At 37.8% G+C, this 19,568-nt stretch overlaps 1 protein-coding gene across 9 annotated transcripts in view; it reads left to right on the top strand.

Annotated features, from left to right (window-relative positions):
- The window catches only part of CACNB2 (calcium voltage-gated channel auxiliary subunit beta 2), a 269,587-nt gene that overhangs the window by 230,122 nt on the left and 19,897 nt on the right, over positions 1–19,568 (top strand). For 6 of the 9 annotated variants that reach the window (XM_080382793.1, XM_080382797.1, XM_080382796.1 and 3 more), the window contains 6 exons: positions 954–1,090; positions 2,909–2,985; positions 6,844–6,977; positions 10,421–10,501; positions 10,809–10,867; positions 13,956–14,065. In XM_080382793.1, coding sequence (XP_080238919.1) covers positions 954–1,090; positions 2,909–2,985; positions 6,844–6,977; positions 10,421–10,501; positions 10,809–10,867; positions 13,956–14,065 — 598 coding nt within the window. Of the gene's footprint in view, positions 1–953; positions 1,091–2,908; positions 2,986–6,843; positions 6,978–7,122; positions 7,143–10,420; positions 10,502–10,808; positions 10,868–13,955; positions 14,066–19,568 lie in introns of all 9 variants that reach the window. The other 3 variants (XM_080382800.1, XM_080382801.1, XM_080382799.1) reach the window with 2 other exon arrangements.

Below are 19,568 nucleotides of genomic sequence, written 5' to 3'. Positions count from 1 at the left end.
GGGGGTTGGGTGGGGAAACCAAGCAGCCGCAGATGACTGCCTGCCACTGCATCCGCGCGCCGGCCCCCTGGTTAAAAAGTTTGAGGACCCTTGTCCTAGAGTAATTTCATGTGGGGCCATACATAACAGTGACCTGTTCTCCAAAAATGGTGAATAAATAATAAAGGAAAAAGCAAATAGTTCTGCTTTACGGACCTCTGCAAAAAAAAAAGCAAATTAAAATCCCTGTATGTATAGTTGTTAACTGAATTTCATCTATATGAAATTAAAGATATTTCAACTATCTTGTGCTTTTGTATAATTGTAAGGGGTTTTTAGTTATCCAAAGATATCCATTCCTTGTGGACCTATCATAATATGTTTATGATGCAGATCGCATGAGCTCTATGCAGCGGAACGTATATAAGCAGTGGACTGTAGCCATATTTAGAAGATTTTAGTGAGTTCAGAGAAGTGGGGGAGTTTTAGAAGTAGTATTTTTTATTTAAATATAGAATTGAATATAATGGAATAAGAAAAATAGATTATTACAGAGCTGTAAAAATGGTTGCAGTGGGTAGGATCAGATCAGAAGAAATCTTTGGTGTCCACCAAGGGGAAACATCAAGGGCAAACAAAAGCAGCTCTCTCGTTTGAGGGGAAAGACTGTGAAGCTGAAAAAAATAAAAGATGTTGAAATGGATGGCTATAAAATCCAGGGAGAGTCATGAAGTCTGTGAAGGAAGGTTTCTACTTAAGTACTGTAGCATTTGAATAATTTGCAAGGTATAATTATTTTAATGTATTTCTGAATATTACCACAATTCTTCATTGCCATAATAACATAGTACAGTGATTAACTGCAGGGAAGAATTACATAAAATGGCTTAGCTGCAAATTAAAAATAATAACAGAATGATCCCAAATATAATAAGTTCTTAGAATATGACTTTTTTTTTTTTTTTTATCTGTAGAAATTTAATAATGACTGGTGGATAGGACGGTTGGTAAAAGAAGGCTGTGAAATAGGATTCATACCAAGCCCAGTCAAACTAGAAAACATGAGGCTGCAGCATGAACAAAAGGCAAAACAAGGAAAATTCTACTCCAGGTAATAACAACAAATCATTAAAAAAGTAGCATTGACTGTAACAGGACTTGGAAGTTAATGCTGTGTATGCTACAGTTCTGTTTAATTATTGTAATTGGCAGCTAGAAACATTTTAATCTGTGAAGTAATGCCTATTTATGTAATTAATGTCATTGCCACTTGAGAGAGAAAGTAGATATTTAGATAGGTGGTCTGTGGCAGCCTACAATCATTATTATTCCATTTTATTTTTATAAAATATTTTCAAATATACATTGCAGCTAGTACATTTACTATGTGCAAACAATTTTTTTTTTACTTTAAAATCAGTCTCTAAATTCTTTAGCATTTGTTACTTGTTTTCATGGTCTTACAATTTCTAAACACTTTTCAAGCTGATTTTAGAAATTGCAGCAAATGTTAAGATTAATTTATTTGTAAAATGAAGCCAGTGCCTGTTAGTTAGCTCTTAGGGAAAAAAATGTTTTGATCTTCTCAAATTCATTTTCTGCAAATAAAGCTTTAAAGAATACTGCATTTTATGATGGAAGTTTCATGTCAGGTAGTCTGTTGTCTCTGACTGCAGCCATCATTACATAAACACAAAGATTCAGTATCTGAATGTATTGAACGATATTGTAAGGTGATAATAATGTCATCTTTACTGTAGAGTTTTAAATAAAGTAGTTTTCACTGTACAGTTCTTAATAAGGTAGTTTTCCAGACATCAACACATGTGGAAGTAAATGCCACTTACTTCCCTTTGGGTATACAGGAAATAAGTATTTCCACTACGTCTTGAGTGGGATGGACCTGGAAGTGAGAAAACAGCTGGGAAACATTTGGGAAGCCAGAAGGGCTTTCCTACTTCGGTAGGAAGGGCAGCAGTGTTTGAAAAGCTATGCTAGGAGGAGACCAGGATTCTGCAGTGCTCAGCCACATTCACCACCTGTGAAATGCCTTTCCCAGGAGTATGCTGTACTCAGCAGGAGGGTGTCAGGTTCCTTATCTCTCTCCTGATGCTTCTGATACAGCCATATCTGACCCAGTGATTTGGTCCCTTTCCCAGTTGTGAAGGCTTGCATTCTGCAGAACTCCTCACTGGAGATAATACTGTCCGATGTCACAAACGCATTGACTTAGTACTTTATTAATATTTTAAGTTGGAGGAAGTTGAAACTAGTACTACCACATTAATTATTTGAAGAGTGAAATAGCCTCTCTTACATTCTTTTCATTGCTTTTCTCGTTATGGTAACTTAAATAAAATTACTAAAAATACTGTTTCATTTTCACAACTTGCGTAGGTTTTCACAAAGCAGAACTTGAGAAAACACTAGACTGCTTTGTCTTTGTTTGAGATGCTTTCTTTTTTTCCTAAGTCCTACCTTGTATTGAGATAGCAAAATAATTTGTACTTTAATTAAATTGCAAAGATGTTAGGCAAACACACTGGCATTTTCCTTAGGGAGCTATCAATAACTCTTCCGCTAAAGGAAATAGATTCACTCACTGACTGAAGAATTGGTCTTAGTAATGGATAGTAATATTAATAATAGTGTATCAGTAGCCACATTAATAATTGGATCTCATTAACATCACAAGGTAGTGAGAGCAGAATGAAGCTGCACAGCAGAACAAGGAGCATGATTGATGTTTGCAGTTCCTCAGCCCTCGAAATGTACATACAATTTGTGTAAGATGTATATTTTATACCACTGCCAGAAATACTGTTTGTCTCTTGGCTAAGCAGCTCATTTTGAAGGCAGGTAATAAATAACCTAGAGTAAATACTGAGAAAGCTATGAAACTTCAAACTAATGTGTTGCTTTACTCCAGTAAATCAGGAGGAAACTCTTCATCCAGTTTGGGTGACATCGTTCCTAGTTCCAGAAAATCGACGCCTCCATCATCTGGTGAGTAGGTCATGAACCCTTTGGTTTACAGAGTCATGCACCTAATCTGTTAAAATTCATATGCATTTAGTCCTGTTTTTCTTATTCCTTGTACTTCATAGGTGTAAGGTTGGGTGGTTGTGTTGCCTGTAAGGCTGCTTTGGGTAGGTCTGCAGTAATGGAATCAATGCCAGCAAGTTAGGCAATGATAGGGCTGTTAGCAATGCACAAAATTCCCTCTCTGCTCTTACCATGGTGTTTTACAGCAAAGACATAATAAAATGATGAGACTGCATTGCAGTAGGACAGTTAGAGGTTTGGTCTGGTCTGAGCACTCCTGCTGAACAAGAAATACCTTCTGGTACAGGAGAAAAAACAGCAATAAGAATAAAAATTCCAAAGAGGTTTCTGCAGTACCATCAGGAACACCATTATTTTACAACAGGAACCTTTAGTTTCACAATCCTGATAATGAGGATGTTCTTCCCATAATTCTAGCATACTGGATTTTTTTGCCTTCTGTAACAATTTTTTCACAAATACTGCTTTGTATTTAGAGCATCAACAGACAGATTTAACTTTAGTTAGGTTGGATTCAAGAGGTATGAAGCAAATACATCACGAGTTGGTGGAGGAAATTGGCATTAGCTCCTTCAAAAAAGCATAGCAGAAGATTAAAAAAAGAATACTCAATTCAGCTGCTGCATTGCTGGATGTTTTATCTTTTCCTGAGAGAGAAAATGTACATTTTGAATGCTCAAAATCAGAAAATAATAATGTTGCTAGTACCTTGTCTACTGAGGCAGAGGCATGTATTTTGCAATCATACAAGTTTATGTGGAGCCTAGTCTACAGAGCAGGCATCTTAAATGACCCTGAAGGTTTTTAAGTATTTACATGGGCATTAAGAGAGAGACAGAGTAGTTAATCAAGTTGGGTGGTAGCTTCATTTGATTAAATTGATTGAAAAATCTGGCTTTCTTGGGAAACCACCAATTTGTTTGTAACAACCAACTTTATTACAATTGCAGGTTTTTTATCAAAATTCTACTCAAGTTCCCTACCTCTCTTGTTCTTTGAAAATTACATCTTTAGTTTACTATCTGTGTCCATCACAAGTCTGTAGAACACACCTTAATCTTTTATTTTACAGTGGCTTTAAACTGTCACATTTACTGTTACGGCCCACTTTTTCAACAACTGTATTTTTGCAGTAAAAGTGTCCATGGACATATTTTGTAATTTTCTAGTTAGAGCATCTGAAATGCTATAATATTCTTTTGTATCCTAGAAACACTTGGAGATCAGTACGTACTAAATTTCTAGAATGTTGCACAGAATTAAGAGGTAAGAGATCAGACAGCATACTTAGGTTACCAACTGACCGATTGCTAGCCATGCTAGCATGCTAGCATTCATTGCATGAATCATTTCTTCAGACAGTAGTTTTCAGGAACATGGTTTTCTGGAGAAAGAAGGAAATTTGATGAAGTTTATTCAGATACACTGAAAATCTGAAGAATATTTAGGAATAGTGCATATTAGCTTATTCTGTGATGTTAAGATTTTGGGTCTGCAGTATTATTTTTTTTTTGCTTAAGACATCCCAAGAAGGGTGAAAGAGGCAGAATTTGTGACTAACACAAGAACTTAAGTGAGTTTGAGGTAGAGTTCAACAGTTACTCCCAGGCCTCCTCTTTTTGAAAGTATAATAAATGACAAATACATAAATTATTTAATGAATTGAAGAGGTTTGTTTTTTGACTTTGAGTCAGGGATTTCTTTTCAATATAAAATAGTGTCACAAAAATAAAACCAACAAGATTAAGAACTGGTGAAGAACAAATTAAAAGGAGGCTCATAGCCATTTAAATAATACTATATTGATATAGTAATCAATCCATATAGTCCTCATGGACCACCAAACAGGATGAAGATAATGGTGAAGACTACTTTGGAAAGAAACCCCAATGAACTGAAGATAATTAATAGTAAAAGAATTATCATGGAAGATGTTGCATAGTGTGAAGACTCAGAATGAAAAAAGGAGATATTGATGTCTATCTGATCAAATGCTGCATTTCTTTTTTACAGGAAAAGCTTAACAACCTTAATTTTTCTTTACTGATTATTTTTGTTGAATATAAAACCTAAGGGGTTTTAACATGCCTTATTGTGAGTGATTTATAGCATCTGTGCTGGCCTGTATTCAAGAAAAGATAATACGTTCTTTTTATACTTATGAAGAGGGTGAAGGAACAGTGTTGCTAGAAGAAAATGTTATGTGATTTCTGTGGCTGTTTTTAGGAGCAGGAGTACAGAAACAGGGTGGGGATCTACTCACAGGCGTTCCTGGCAAGAGCAGGCTCAAAGGCACGGTTCTGTAACTCAAGGATTAGCCACGTTAGATCTGTGGCTAATTCAAATGGGAAAATATACTTCACTCAAAGGAAGAGATCACTGTCCCAAATGTCTCTTTAAATCAGTAGCTGCACGTAGGCTTGACAGAAATACTTACTTGTTGTTTAACAGCACATGCCACTGTATTAGTTGATGTCCCACTCATCGAGCAGCTGAAAGGTCACTCAGGTGGTTTCATAATAGTTCGCGATGATTAATTATGGCTTTGGATAAATTCAATGCAAATTATAAAGCTTGCAGATCTTAGAATTAGATCCAGTTTGACACAATGGCACGGCAAGGTAAGGGTGTGCTACCAGAGTGTGTCAGGAGGTGGGTAAAGATCTTTTACACACAAGGGTGATGTACAGCATGTTTGTGGATCACTATTGTGTACATACTTGCTTTTTGAAGACAAATTTTATTACATATTTTAATACATTACGTAAGATCAGGGTTGAGCATTGTAAACAAGAAAGCTTTTTTGGTTGATTGGTTTGGTTTTGTTTCAGATGTAGTTAGCAGGTACCTGTCGGACACAACATTCAGGGTAACATGGCTTTGCATTTTGTAAATGTATTTGTTTCTGAGTCCATGGTGATTATTGCTTAAACTGTTGTTACTTGCTCAAGGAGGTAAAGATTTTATATCTATGGTATAAGCATTGTATATTCTATTGGGGTAGAAGTTGAACAGCAGTGGTTTATTGTCTTCACTTCCATTTTGCCCTACCTACATCCTCACTTTTTGTAACAGGTTTCAGGTCTCTGAGACAAGCTGGGATCAATCTCTTTTCTTATGCTACTCACTGTTTTTTAGTTTCGGTATTAATAGGTCTGATTTTATTATTTCTAATAAATATATCTTTTCAACTACTGTGCATTTTTAGTTAAAACGTTTAAAAATGCCAACTGTAGTCCACCTGAGATAAACACAGATACTATTGTACCAGTATCAGGCTGATTTTTGTCTTCAAAAGTGATTTTTCTTCTGTTTCTTGATTTCCTATAGACATGCTAGTGACATTTCAAATTTCAGTTGATGATACCCATTTTGAATTAGTGTTTATTGCTATAAAATAACTCAAATGTTGTTGGCCAAGTTCTGTTGTTTACGTTGGTGAAAATCTTACCTATTCCAGTGAACTATTTTGGATTTACACTGGTGTAACAAGAACAAATTTGGCCATTGCTCTCTTTTGTAATTATCTGTATGTCTGGTGTAGCAGAGTAAAAGGGGGTCAGAGGAAAATATTATAGTGGCTGTTACAGATTGCCTTCTGTCTTCTAATCCTAATGTACTGCACCTGTAAATTTTTCCCTTTGTTTTATTGTGTTTTGTACTCATGGTTGACTTTTCAGTTATTTTTTTTTCTTTATTTATTACTCTGGACAGTTTTATTTCTCTTTACCTGTTAGTTCCTTTTTAACCTATCTTTCCCTGTCATCTGATAATTCTGAATTGTTTGTCTGTATATAGCTATAGACATAGATGCCACTGGCTTAGATGCAGAAGAAAATGATATTCCAGCAAACCATCGCTCCCCCAAACCCAGTGCAAACAGTGTAACATCACCCCACTCCAAAGAGAAAAGAATGCCCTTCTTTAAGAAGGTAACACCGACTTCCAAGCTCCCATCTGTCCACCTGCTCACCTGCACTGCGTCACATTTCTAGTCCTGTTAACTGTCTGCGTCCTTTGACAAGCCAATAACATGCATGCTTTGTTGTTCTTTGTTTCTTTTCCATGCTGCTGTAGCTAAGCAGAAGCAGAAATCGGTAAGTGCGTATCAACATGACCTGTGTTTATCCTGCCACTGGCATCATTAGCATTATTACCCCAGATTAACAATGCAGCTGTTACAGAATTAAGGAAGAAATGTATCGAGCTGTTAGTGGATTCAGTACAGGAAAACAAACACTCCCAGGTTCAGCATGTCGGTTAAACTCAGCTACAGTACTTCCCTTTTTGATGGAATAATAGGACACATTTAGGCCTTCTAAAAGTCTGAGAAATTTCTAACAAATCCATGTAATTCACCTCTCTAGTGCATACTTATTCTTTCCATCTCTATCTTTCTCAAGTGTTTTGTTTTTTTTTTTCCTTATAACTCAGTCTATTGAAATCATTATTGGAATCTAATCAGATACTCAGATTGTGCTTAGAAAACCGATAGTCAAAACTGTTGTATTTTTAATTTAGTCAGTAGTTAAACTTCTAATTCACTAGATGCAAAATAGGTGGACAAGACCAGTGAAAAAATGCATACTTGTTTTGACGGTTTACTTTGAGTTTCTCCTGTTGTCATGTATAAATTATCAGCCAAATGTTCTTGCCATCCATCAGTCAGACTTTTTTAGTATCTCAGCTATTCGAAATGGTACTGGTGGTTCCCAGGAGAGCCAATGTCTTTCCATGGATAACCCAGATAACTACAGAATTATGCAATTGGCATCCTGTTACAGCAAACTGCAATAAGTTTCTAGGTTCTTTGCTGGAATAAATCATCAAGACATTAGGTTGCAGTCAAACTATGCAGTAGAATACCACATTACTACTTTTTTTTTTAAAAAAAAAAAAAATCTTTAGTCTTCTTAGCTCTTACTTACATGTTTTTAACCACACAGTTAAATCTACAGGTAACAGCAGACTGTTACAGTGCTTACAAACAGTGCCAAGTGACACTATTGCCCATGCTGTGGGTGCTCTCACATTTAGTAAATACATGCTTTTCTTTTTCTCTTTTTTTCTTGAACTCTTTTAAATAATACAGGATCCTTCTCATTTCCAAAGTCACCAGTATTTGCTTCATTAGGGTCTGTTAAGTACAATGTCATTCACAGCCTACTATGGAAATCAATAGCAGTTTCTTGCTTCTGAGTAATTTCTTACTTAATCATATTTATAACCAAAAATAAATGGTAAGAAGGAATAATACACGTTGACATGTATCGGATGCTATCTACATAAGCATCTTTCGAAGATGCAGCTTCTAGATAAACCACCTTGGACCATCATGGTGGCTAGTCCCATCTCTCCATTCTGTGGGGCCTCTTTTCTTCCATATCAGAATAATTGCTGATTATAGTAGGTTTTGTAATACTGACCTTTACAGTAGATACTGGATGGGCGTCCTAAACTAACGTATATAGTTAAACCACTGAGCAAAAGCTGTATGCTCAAAACTGTGCTAGCCTTTATTCCAAGTTCACGTTTGAGCTTGAATCTGCAAGTGAAAGCTGTATAGTTCGGTGCTAGTCCCTTAGAAAATACTAGATTCTCTAATGCTAAATTAAAGAACTTGAATACTTCAGTCAGATAGCTTTTACTCGGTTCTCTGCTGACAGCTTCATTACTTCAGGCTGTAAAGATTAGACAAAAAAATGCCTGTTTCGACAGAACAGGTTTTAAAAATACCCCATATTCCATCAAATAAGGAAATTTCTGTGCTTTCCCTAATTTTCAAATAGCTGGGTAACTTCTGGCATGAATACCTTTGGTTGAGTCAGCCACATTAAGACAAAGATCTGTTAGATCAGGATGTTCATGCTATAAGCACTTACACATCTGTAATGATTTTTTCTTAAGATCTGTCTCTTAATAGGCTTATCAGGTTATTAGTAATACTAGCAAGAACAGTGGAGGGCTGCATTTTGATACTGGCACAGCATAATTGCAGGGTTTTGCTTTGAAATGTGTTGAGTCAGATTCTGCACTATGTAAAAGAAATTCACGTGCTTATGATGCCTTGGGCACTGCTGTTCATTCTTACGTTACTAATTATCTGGTGAAACTACAGGTAACAAAAAATAGGATAAATTATGTTGAAAAACATTCACAAAAATGTTTTCCTTGTTTTAGACTGCTTTAGACTGCTGCTTGTGTAGCATTTTGTGCTGTTACTGTATTAATGTATGTCTTTGTGTTTTTGTGTTTCCAAATGTATATACTTACTTTAATGTTATTGTGAAACACCTTGGGATACATTGAGTACTGAAACAAGGAGCAATGACTGTATTCTGTGACCTTGACTGATGTATTTATACTGTGCAGACCTTTGAAGAACAGATCTGGCATACCTTTTTCCATATCACCTACATGTTCCTGGGTTTGGATTTCAATCATTTTTCCCAAGACAAAGATAAACCAGCCCCTCTCTTACAAACAAGAACTCTTCCTGATAACACTCATTCTTGGTGATAGTATTGAATAGCCATTTATTAAAGAACCCAGTTTAATTTGTTTGTATTTTATTCTGCTAACAATATTGACATTTTTGCAAACTTTGGAAGCGGGCAGTCTTTCTGTCTTCATATTTTAAAATACTTTTTATAAACTGTGCAAGAGACATCAGTAAGTAGTTTGGTGAATAATGTACTAACCGAATCCATTCTTGGGTGGTGACAAGAACTTCCCAAAGTGGAAAGATTGCTATCCCAAGCTCTGTTTATGAAAAATTTCTAGAAATACTAGCTTGATCAGTCATTATTTTCATTTCATTTGCAAGTGAATTGCAGATGCAAATGTGGAAGTCGGGTTATGAGTGCTCCTATGGGAATTTGCAGTGGTGTCACAATGTTTTGTCAAACAGTGGGCAGATCTGAGCATAAAAAGAGATGTGTTATGCTTTTCCCATCCATTTTTGTTTTATTTTTCACTTCCATAATTTTTCTACATAAAATTTTTGTGGGAAACAGATGTCACAGCTCTAGAGTTGATCATTTCAAATCATTAACTGTTGGAAATAACCTTTTCAATTTAGTAGTTAGGAATTGTGGAGTGGGACATGTGAATGTCTCCAGAGTAACGGTTTTGTAGCTATCCAGGGCAAATACAAAAACAGCAGGAAAACCAAAAGTCAAAGAAAAGCTTTTTCAAAAGAAATTCCTGAACCTGGTATGTCGTTATCTTTTACTACCAGTGGTCAGGAAAAGTTAATGAATCCATGATTCCTGTGTTGGTGACATCACTGGAAATTCAGAGTTCCTAATGTAGTAAGTAATGTGTAACACTTTCTCTAGGTGCTATGATGCTGAAAGCTTTTTCTGTTTTGTAGACAGAGCACATCCCTCCTTATGATGTAGTGCCTTCTATGCGACCAGTAGTTTTAGTGGGGCCTTCTCTGAAGGGATATGAGGTAAGTGATTGTTGAAAATGGTTTCATTTGCCAAAGCTGTTGCACTTCATTTGTATTTGAGTGTTCAAAGGTCGTTAAGCTGCATAACACAATTTATATCATAGACAGAAATCTAGACAGTTTTTAGTTCTACTAGATGGCTGCTTATTTGTATTGTAGTTTGTATCAGAATTCAGATAAAGAACAAATAATATTCCAGTCAGCTGTTCAGATATGACTTCCTGGCAACTTTATTACATATTATTATTAGCATTGAGTATTATGAGTTTCTTATGTGATTATTAATTTGTTGTTTGTTTGCTTCTAGGTAACAGATATGATGCAAAAAGCATTATTCGATTTTTTAAAACATAGATTCGAAGGGCGGTAAGTACCTTGCAATGCAAATCTACCGGAATTCAGGTCCTGTGTAGGTACTACCAGATTTTTAAGAAATAATGACATAATTCTTGTAGAAAATTAGGAACAGCAGCCAATTCCTTTATCAGTGGGCTGTAGCATGGTTTTTAAATTTCCTCAGCAGAGCACACAGGCTGTGTTGCCGTGGGATGTGTTCAGGGACATGTATTTGTTGAGAGTGGAAAAAGGATGTCATCTTGATGACTGTGACATTCACGCTCTAAATTGCTAGATATTTATCTGTAGATGTAATAAATATATACTCTTAGAAAGTTTAGAGTATTTTTCAAGTGATACCTCATCAGTGCTTCCTGGGTTCTGTACAAGCTGACGGGGGGCACTGTTCCTCCTCAGCTCTAGTTCCTTACAGCGGCATCTAACTTGGGAAGAGTGATAGGAGATTCAGACTGTCCAATGTATATGATTGTCAAACTCTTGATCCCCCAAGAATGGGAGCTTGGTTTGACAGCAGTGCTGGACTCTATAATAGGAAGTCTCAAAAAGACTTCTGGGGGGTGGGGCAGTCCCCCACCTTGCTGAAATATGGTCGCCTTTGGTAGCAGACAGGCTACACTTTGCTGGGTTTTCATCTGAGTGCTGTTGCAGCCGATCCCCCCCAGTGTACTAGGCGAGGTCCAACCTGATTGATATTTGAACCTCCAGGTATTAGTATAGTACAAATGTCAAATGATAATCTGCCTCTAAAAGCAGTGGCATGTTCTGTAATTCAGACATCATGGACCAGAGTTGTAAGGTATGTTCTCCACATGTAATTATATTGCTACTAGATTGAGCCTCAGATTAATACGTGCTAGTGGGTTGACATTTGGGGGGAAAAACTGAGAAAACAGGAAGGTCTGGTTACAATATCTGTAACTTGAGTTACTGTTCTATTTCATTTGGAGGTGGGCAGAGCAGGAACACTATTCTATCTGCCCTGGTGCTGTCAGACTTTCAAGAGGGAGCCTGACGTTTTCTGTCAATAGCTTCAGCTCTTTAAAATACCAGACATTGCGGTCTAAGCTGTGGTATTTTCTCTGTCAGAATGGTGTTGTTGATACCTAACCACTTAGCAGTCCCTCATTGTATTAGTCAGGGTTTTCAAATCTTAGATATGTACCTTCAGAATTGGAAGGTACCAAAATTGTGAGTGTTGCAAGCAGAAAAAAAAAGTTACTGTGTCTTTCTGTCTTGAAGTATTTTAAAGCATATCTAATTTTCAATTGTAGATCCAATTGTGGTAGGGTGAATTCACAAATACTCTCAATGCAATTGATGTCTATGGTAGCGGATTTGAAGCATCCTAAACTTCAGTAGCAATCTGAATTTGTACTCAAGGTCCTCAACGAGTTTGTGCAGGAGGTTCTTAGATTCATGCTGCTGCTTTCACTGCCATGCTGCTGTCCCCACCCTCATTGCAATTGTTTCACTACGTAAACATACATACCCTTTGTTTCAAGAGCAGACTTGTTCTTCCTGCTGTCACATACTTCAGAAGACATTAAAATGACCTTAAAAAGACTAAAAAGAAATAAAAATCTTAAAGTTAAAAATAGTATTTTTAGACTGATAAATCTAGCTTTATTCAATATACCATGATCGTATTTGAAAAATACAATTTTTCAAATTCCCAAAAAGGAAAAAAAATATTTTATATTCTGTGTAGGAAGGAAGACTGGCAGGAAAAACAAAACAAAACTCAAAATGTTGTAAAAGTTTGTAGTGTTCATCAATTAGCAAATAAAGATAACTATTGAGTACCCCAAATTACATGTTGGATTTCATTTTAAGACTAATGGCATTATCTGCGAGGGGCTGTGCCAGAAATCACAATCTTTGGTTATGTTTTTAGCTTTAGTTAAATCATGCCTGTTTTCAAAATGATGTTACTAATCAGTATTGTACAAATAATTTTGTTTTTCCATATTAACTTCTGGCTTTGTTACATTTTGTAGGGTTTTAAATAAACATATACACATGTTGAGCTCATTGGGAAATGACCTCTTTGATTACATTTCAGATGAACAGCATCTGACTGTGCTTGCTAGGAAGGAGCCCTCCCTGTTCTTAGCAAATCCATTTCCTGCTTTTAAATTGCATGTAAAATCATGCAAAGAAGAACAAGGGGATATCGTCAATCTGATTTAACTTTCAGCACTGGAAAAATGTGACCCCTAAACCTCAGTACACCAGAGAATTTGAAAAGTAATTTATCCAAAGGGTGCATTTTGACTCTGTAAAGCAAAACAAACTGAGTTAACTGTTTTCCTAGGAAGAATATGCAAAGGTTATGTAGCAGGTCAGTGCAAACAACTGGAAGTAACCACTTGTTTCTTTGCTCATCTTTTCTCATAAACACAAAATTGAGCCTGCCAGATACACAGCCCAGGGTTTTCATTTGCACACTTCTGTGTGCTGTCCCCATTTTTAGGTGACCAGTGTATACTACTGGATCTTTCTGGAAAATTATAGGTCACTCTTGCTCTGTGAAAAAACATATGTTAAACTAAACAATAAACATAGTTATATGGCTGTACTAGTTTCCTGCTAAGCCTTACCTTTACCTGTTAAGTCTGCATATCCCTTTATGTCTTATACATATGGCTAAAGTAAGCCAGGTTATCATTTGGTACCTTTCAACAAATTAATCAAAATTAGAGAAAGGAGAAACCAGCTGATTCATACTGGGAATACTGGTGCAAAGTCTAACCACAGCAGGCCTGTAGCTCCCAGAGAAGTCCCATCTTCTGCAGCACATCTCTGATCTCTTTCTGCCTTGCTTCTTCCCAGACACTTGTCGCTTTGCAGTCAGTGGTCATACTGCATGTTGGTACTGTGAGAAAGGGGGATGTCTTACCAGTAGTTCTTGCAACAGTATTAGTTAAATAAAATTTCCTCTCTGTTCACAGTGTACAGAGCATACTGTGCTGCTGAGAAGAACTTCTTTTCCTGTAGTCTTAGCCATCTTCTACTGTTAAATGAATCTCTTTTTCTCCCCACACCCCTGCAAGATAAATAACATTCTGTTTTATTTTACTGTATTTTATTTTTGCAGTATATCAATTACACGAGTCACAGCAGACATCTCACTTGCCAAACGTTCAGTATTAAACAATCCCAGTAAGCATGCGATAATAGAGCGATCTAACACAAGATCAAGCTTAGGTAAGTACCTATAATGATGCTGTCTCCAAATTGGCTGTAAAGTCTATACTACTCTCAATTCATATGTGTAAGCTAAAAATAGCCTTCTCTCTGCTGTGAGAAAATCTCGATTGCCATAATTCAGAAATCCTGGCACTAGAAATCATTCTAAAATCACTACCAGGTAAACTTCATATACTGCTGATTTTGGTTTATCCTGCATATGTTCAGCTTTCACATTTTGCTCGTTGTCTCAGAGGGGAGAAGTAGCCATCCTTAAGGTAAACAAAATATGAAGGGGTGTTCCTCAGGTTAAATAGAATTGATGGTTTCAGAATTCCTGAAATGATATGACTATTATTGATACTATGTATTATCTTTGATAATATTACTAGTAGTGAGAGCTACTGATACTAGACCTGAAAAAAATTATTGAAGTGCACATTTCCTGAATTATGTATCAGTTTAATGCTGAGGTTAGTACAAAAAAAATGATAGAAAAGGGGACACTTTTAAAAACCTATATAGCTAGATTCATAGCATACATATCTGTCATCTTGCATGAGTCTTTTTGTACTGAAGCTTGTCCAGTTGTATAAATAATAAAACATTTATTGGCCAGGAAGAAAAACAAGCTTAGCTGGGAAGATGTAAGTAAATGTCACCATCTACAGTACAGGTGGCTACACTGGAGCTTGTTATCCCAAGGTGTCCTTAGATTAAACAGGTAAAGGTGGTCACTTTGGAGTATCTGCTCATGTGGCCTGACCTCAGCCTTTCCTCCAGCACAAGGTGTTATATCTGAGACTCCCCTGACACTGGGAGTCATGGCTGGCTCATTCCCTGTGCAGAGACACCTGGAGGTGGCCAAGATGAATCCTGCCAGGAGTCTGTGTACTTGTGTTAGGGCACTTAGCTGAGTTATGGGACACCCATGTTTAAGTCCCTGCTCAAGTACAAAAAAGGAGGAACTTGAACTCAAATGTCCTAGATCACAGGTGGATGCTCCAGCCAGATTTCTGTCTTCACAAGGCTGCAGATTTCTCTTAGTAGCCTTTGAGAGAGCTTGGTTTCCCTTCAACACAGCATTGTATCTTGGAATCTTGCAAATTTTGTGGAACAGGAAAGGAGTCACATTCATCTTACTAAATGGGTTCTGTATCAGCTTTATAACAAAATTTCTGAGTGTGTCTGTACTTTGACCGAATATTTAACATTTTGCTTATATACCTGTCCTTATAATGAGCTTCTCTGCCTTACAAAGTTTGACATCCCTTTCTTGAAAATTTGCTTCTTAAAACTCTTCCTTTCAGCTGTGTGGAGGCTGTGAATCTTTACTTGCAAGTAGTCTGATAGCTTCCAAGTATGTCTTATTTTAAGTGTTTTCAAATATGAAAATGCAATGTACTGTAACAACGTAATGAATATCTTTACAGACAAGAATATGTGAATTTCAGTCTTGTCACCAAAGTCAGTTTAATAATCTAATGAAAAAGTGTCACTTCTTTTGAATGGAACTGAGAATTGGTAATAAGGATGGAGGTCACCCAGTTGTGGAACAAGCAGAATCGTAGATTCATAGAATGTTTTGAGTTGGAAGGGACCTTAAAGATCACCTAGTTCCAATCCCCCGCCATGGGCACGGACACCTTCCACTGCACCAAGTTGCTCAAAGCCCCATCCAGCCTGGCCTTGTCCAGGGATGGGGCATCCACAGCTTCTCTGGGCAACCTGTGCCAGTGCCTCACCACCATTGCGGTGATTAATTTGCCAACCTGAGCATCAAAACATGTGTGGTTGTGTGCAATACTGCACAAATATATGCAGCAGTAAAAAGCATACCATCTATTACTCATGCTAAAATATTTCCATATATGCAAAACAGCTATCACAAAAATGTATACAGAAAAAATATTATAAAAAATAAATGCAGCCCAGTGTTGTACACCTTTATCTTGTGGAGAACCTTACCCTTAAGAATATCAACATCTTTTATTGGGTAAAGGTATTTTTTTTATAGAGGTATTTAAGATGGAAGTTCTGACAGAACCTCCTTTGGAGACACCCAGAACATGACAGTGGTTAGGTATATATGTAGGTATGTGGGTGGAAGATAGATATGTCTTTATAGTTTTTGTAACAGGGCTGTTATTATTACCTAAGATGCCCTGCTACATATCAGGTTTTCAGTTGCTTATAATTGTTCTAAAAATTACCTAATCTACAAAATCATTTTGAATTATTTTGGGAAATATTAGTTACAGCAACTAGGTCATTTTAACAATTAAGTTAGGGCAAAAATTAATTTTACCAATGTTAAAATATTCTCAAAACCTTTTCTTTCAGAAGCTATAATACTCCCATGCTTCTAATAATCTAGCAGGGGGGTGAAATTTGGTAGTGAATTGGACAGTGTTATCGGTTGTGTTATTCTGGGCATTTTAAATGAAAATAACGAGTAAACTTGTCCAAATTATTAGAAGCTGCTGTTAACACATGCCAAGCCTTGCATCTGAATTACATAAAGACTCAGCTTTCCCTGGGCAAGGTCCAGCAATGATGCTGAGCAGAACCTGACCCTAGCAGATTGGATCGGGGCAGCCAAGCAGACGTAAAGGGGAAAGGTGCTGCTCTTTCAGCTTTCAAACCCTTTTTTGTGGCACAGCATGGAGGATGGAGTAAAAAGTTGTTTATTTTGAAGATGTTCAACTGGAGGAGCAAGTGGCTTGGCTAAAGCAGAAAGGCAAGTAGTGCAAATCCGTTATGGAAAAGGTCGGAGTTACAGAGCAGGAGCTGGGATAGTTGAACTCACTGGTGAAGTACCTCAGGTCCTCCAGAGATGGGGTTAACCATGGGAGGACAAAAGCCAGCCAGGAAGGAAGTTAGGGGAGGGAAACAATATGGTAGCGCAGTGGTTTGGGAGGAAAACTGAGATAAAATAAAACAACCGTGAGTCAGAAAAGGAAGCTGCTTTTGCAAGGTGATGGGAAAACCCTTGTGCAAGGCAAAAGAGAGGAAGTACAAGGAGTGTTAGAGCCTGTTCCCTTGCTTGCCTTCAATGTACTGCAAGGTAGAAATAAAGTCAGAATCGGAAAACATCATTGTAGTGTGCTGGTAGGTGGCCTATTCTAGCAATGGTTCACAAGGAGGATGACAACATACCACTGCTGTGAGTACGTAGTTGGCTCGGGGAGCAGAGATGAGTGGCAATATCACACCATATAGCAGAATTTTATTTTTTAGTTTGTATGATATTTGCTATAAGTTAAAAAAAATGCTATTAAAAGAATATTATTGGGTTTACAAACTCATGTTGCACAAAATAAAGCTTAGTAAGTAATAGTAAGAAGGTTATCTGTGCAACTTCTTAGTATCTGTAGGTTACGTATGCTGTGATTCAGTCTTTGGTCATGTGTTTGCAGACTACTCTTCCACTGGTCCTGTCTTAGGTTTTTTGAAAAATGTAGGAACTAATATGGGGAATTGGAATTGTTCAGTGAATTGCTGTTCCACTTGCTATGAAACTTGTACAATGTATGAGGCAAGAAACTTCAGGAAGGCAAATGAAGTTCTCTAAAAGCACAGTAGGACATTTTCAATTGAAATTTGGGAGGAGCAGGACAGGAAATAGTGGTTTGACCAAAACTTTTTGTGGCAGTAAATTAGTCAGTTTCAACAGAAAAGATTTCTGATCCAAGACTGAATTCATTATCATAATGAGGAAACTCCTTCATCATCCATCTTCCAGGCTCCTCCAAGGAGCTCATACCCCAGTAATTAAAACCATATTTGGTAATAATTGTAATTATTATTGTATTTATATATAATTATTAAAATAATAATAAAGTAAAATAAAAACCACACATTTGGGATGTAGGGCACACAGAGTCAAGCTCCTGCTGTATCTGGTTTGGAACAGGGATCTGAATTTCAGTCTTAAGCATGCTGAGCACTGGTTGATCACTGTTGGTTCAGCAGATGTTGATTCTCTGTTGAATAAAGGGATAGCCCCAGTGCGGGAGGGGGGTCTGCTACCTACAGCCCTATAGTCTGTAAGCGACAGCACTGCAGCATGATGTGCCATGAGCCTCTCTTCTGAATCACAGCAGCCTGCACACCTCCCTCAGGGCCAACAAGTAGCCCCTTTGCACCAGTGAGGGCTTGATGCCGGAGATGACACCCAGTAAAGCTCACCAAGGGAGAGCAGAGCGTGCCATGCCTGTGGCGTGGTGACTGCCCATGCCTGGAGCCTGGGCCGGTGCCAGTGGAGGATGGAGGCACTGAGGGAAGGAGCATCCCCTTGTGCCCAGCCCCTCTACACTGCCTCCTTCCCTGCCACCAGCAGTCCTGGCTCACCAGGTCACAGGTGAGGTGCACTGCTGAGGGATGGAAAGAGAGACTTTTTTTTTTTTTACTGAATTAATTGAAGAACTCAGTGGCTCTTCAAAAGTAAAAAGTGGCTTTTGCTGCTTCTGATACAAAATTCCTGTATACTCTCTGACTAGTTGTTTACAGGCTTTATAAAGAAGGCTATTTTTTCCCCAGTGTTTTCTGCCTGTCTCAAGTATGATTTTTGGAAGTATTAAGTATTGTGGCTAAAACTGAGATTCAGACTTTGAACCTGTCAAACAATAATGTATGTCATCAAAATCAGCATGTTGCATGATGATGCACTGATTTGGAAAATGCAGATGGAAACCTGGCAGTACTTTATGGACTACTGGAGCTACTGTTGGGTACCTTGTGAAATATCAGCCTTAGGGCTCCTCATTCAACAGAAATCCTCTTATTTTAGGCTCTCCTCTTCACAGGCATTTAACTGGGGAGCTATTCTTTTCATTCCCAGCATAGCTCAAAGAGTTTTTCCCTTCTCTCAGATCAGTACTGATATCATGTACTGACAGTACAGAGCAGCATCAGGAGTTTCCTGAGTCTTAAAACTGACTTGTAAAAGAAGCTTCAAGGTTATGTTCTGTTTTGGAAGAAGAAATATGCAGAAACCAGGATTTCCTGTAGGATGGCTTCCATTTTTCTAGTCTGAATGTAATTTGGTAGAATCATAGAATGGATTGGGTTGGAAGGGACCTTAAAGATCACCTAGTTCCAACCCCCTGCCATGGGCAGGGACACCTTCCACTAGCCCAGGTGGCTCAAAGCCCCATCCAGCCTGGCCTTGAACACTGCCAGGGATGGGGCATCCACAGCTTCTCTGGGCAGCCTGTGCCAGTGCCTCACCACCCTCACAGGGAAGAATTTCTTCCTAATATCCAACATAAACCTACCCTCTTCCAGCTCAAAGCCATTGCCCCCGTCCTATCACTACATCGATAGCCTTGCAAAAAGTCCCTCTCCAGCTGTCTTGTAGGCTGCTTTTAGGTACTGGAAAGCCGCTGTAAGGTCTCCCCAGAGCCTTCTCTTCAGGCTGAACAACCCCAACTCTTTCAGCCTCTTTCATATGAGAGGTGCTCCAGCCCTCTGATCATCTTTGTGGCCCTCCTCTGGACCCACTCCAACAGGTCCATGG

The sequence above is a fragment of the Falco punctatus genome (assembly GCF_963210335.1).
Source record: "Falco punctatus genome assembly, chromosome: 4".
Taxonomy (NCBI): Eukaryota; Metazoa; Chordata; class Aves; order Falconiformes; family Falconidae; genus Falco; species Falco punctatus.
This window is presented reverse-complemented; position numbering and strand designations above follow the sequence as displayed.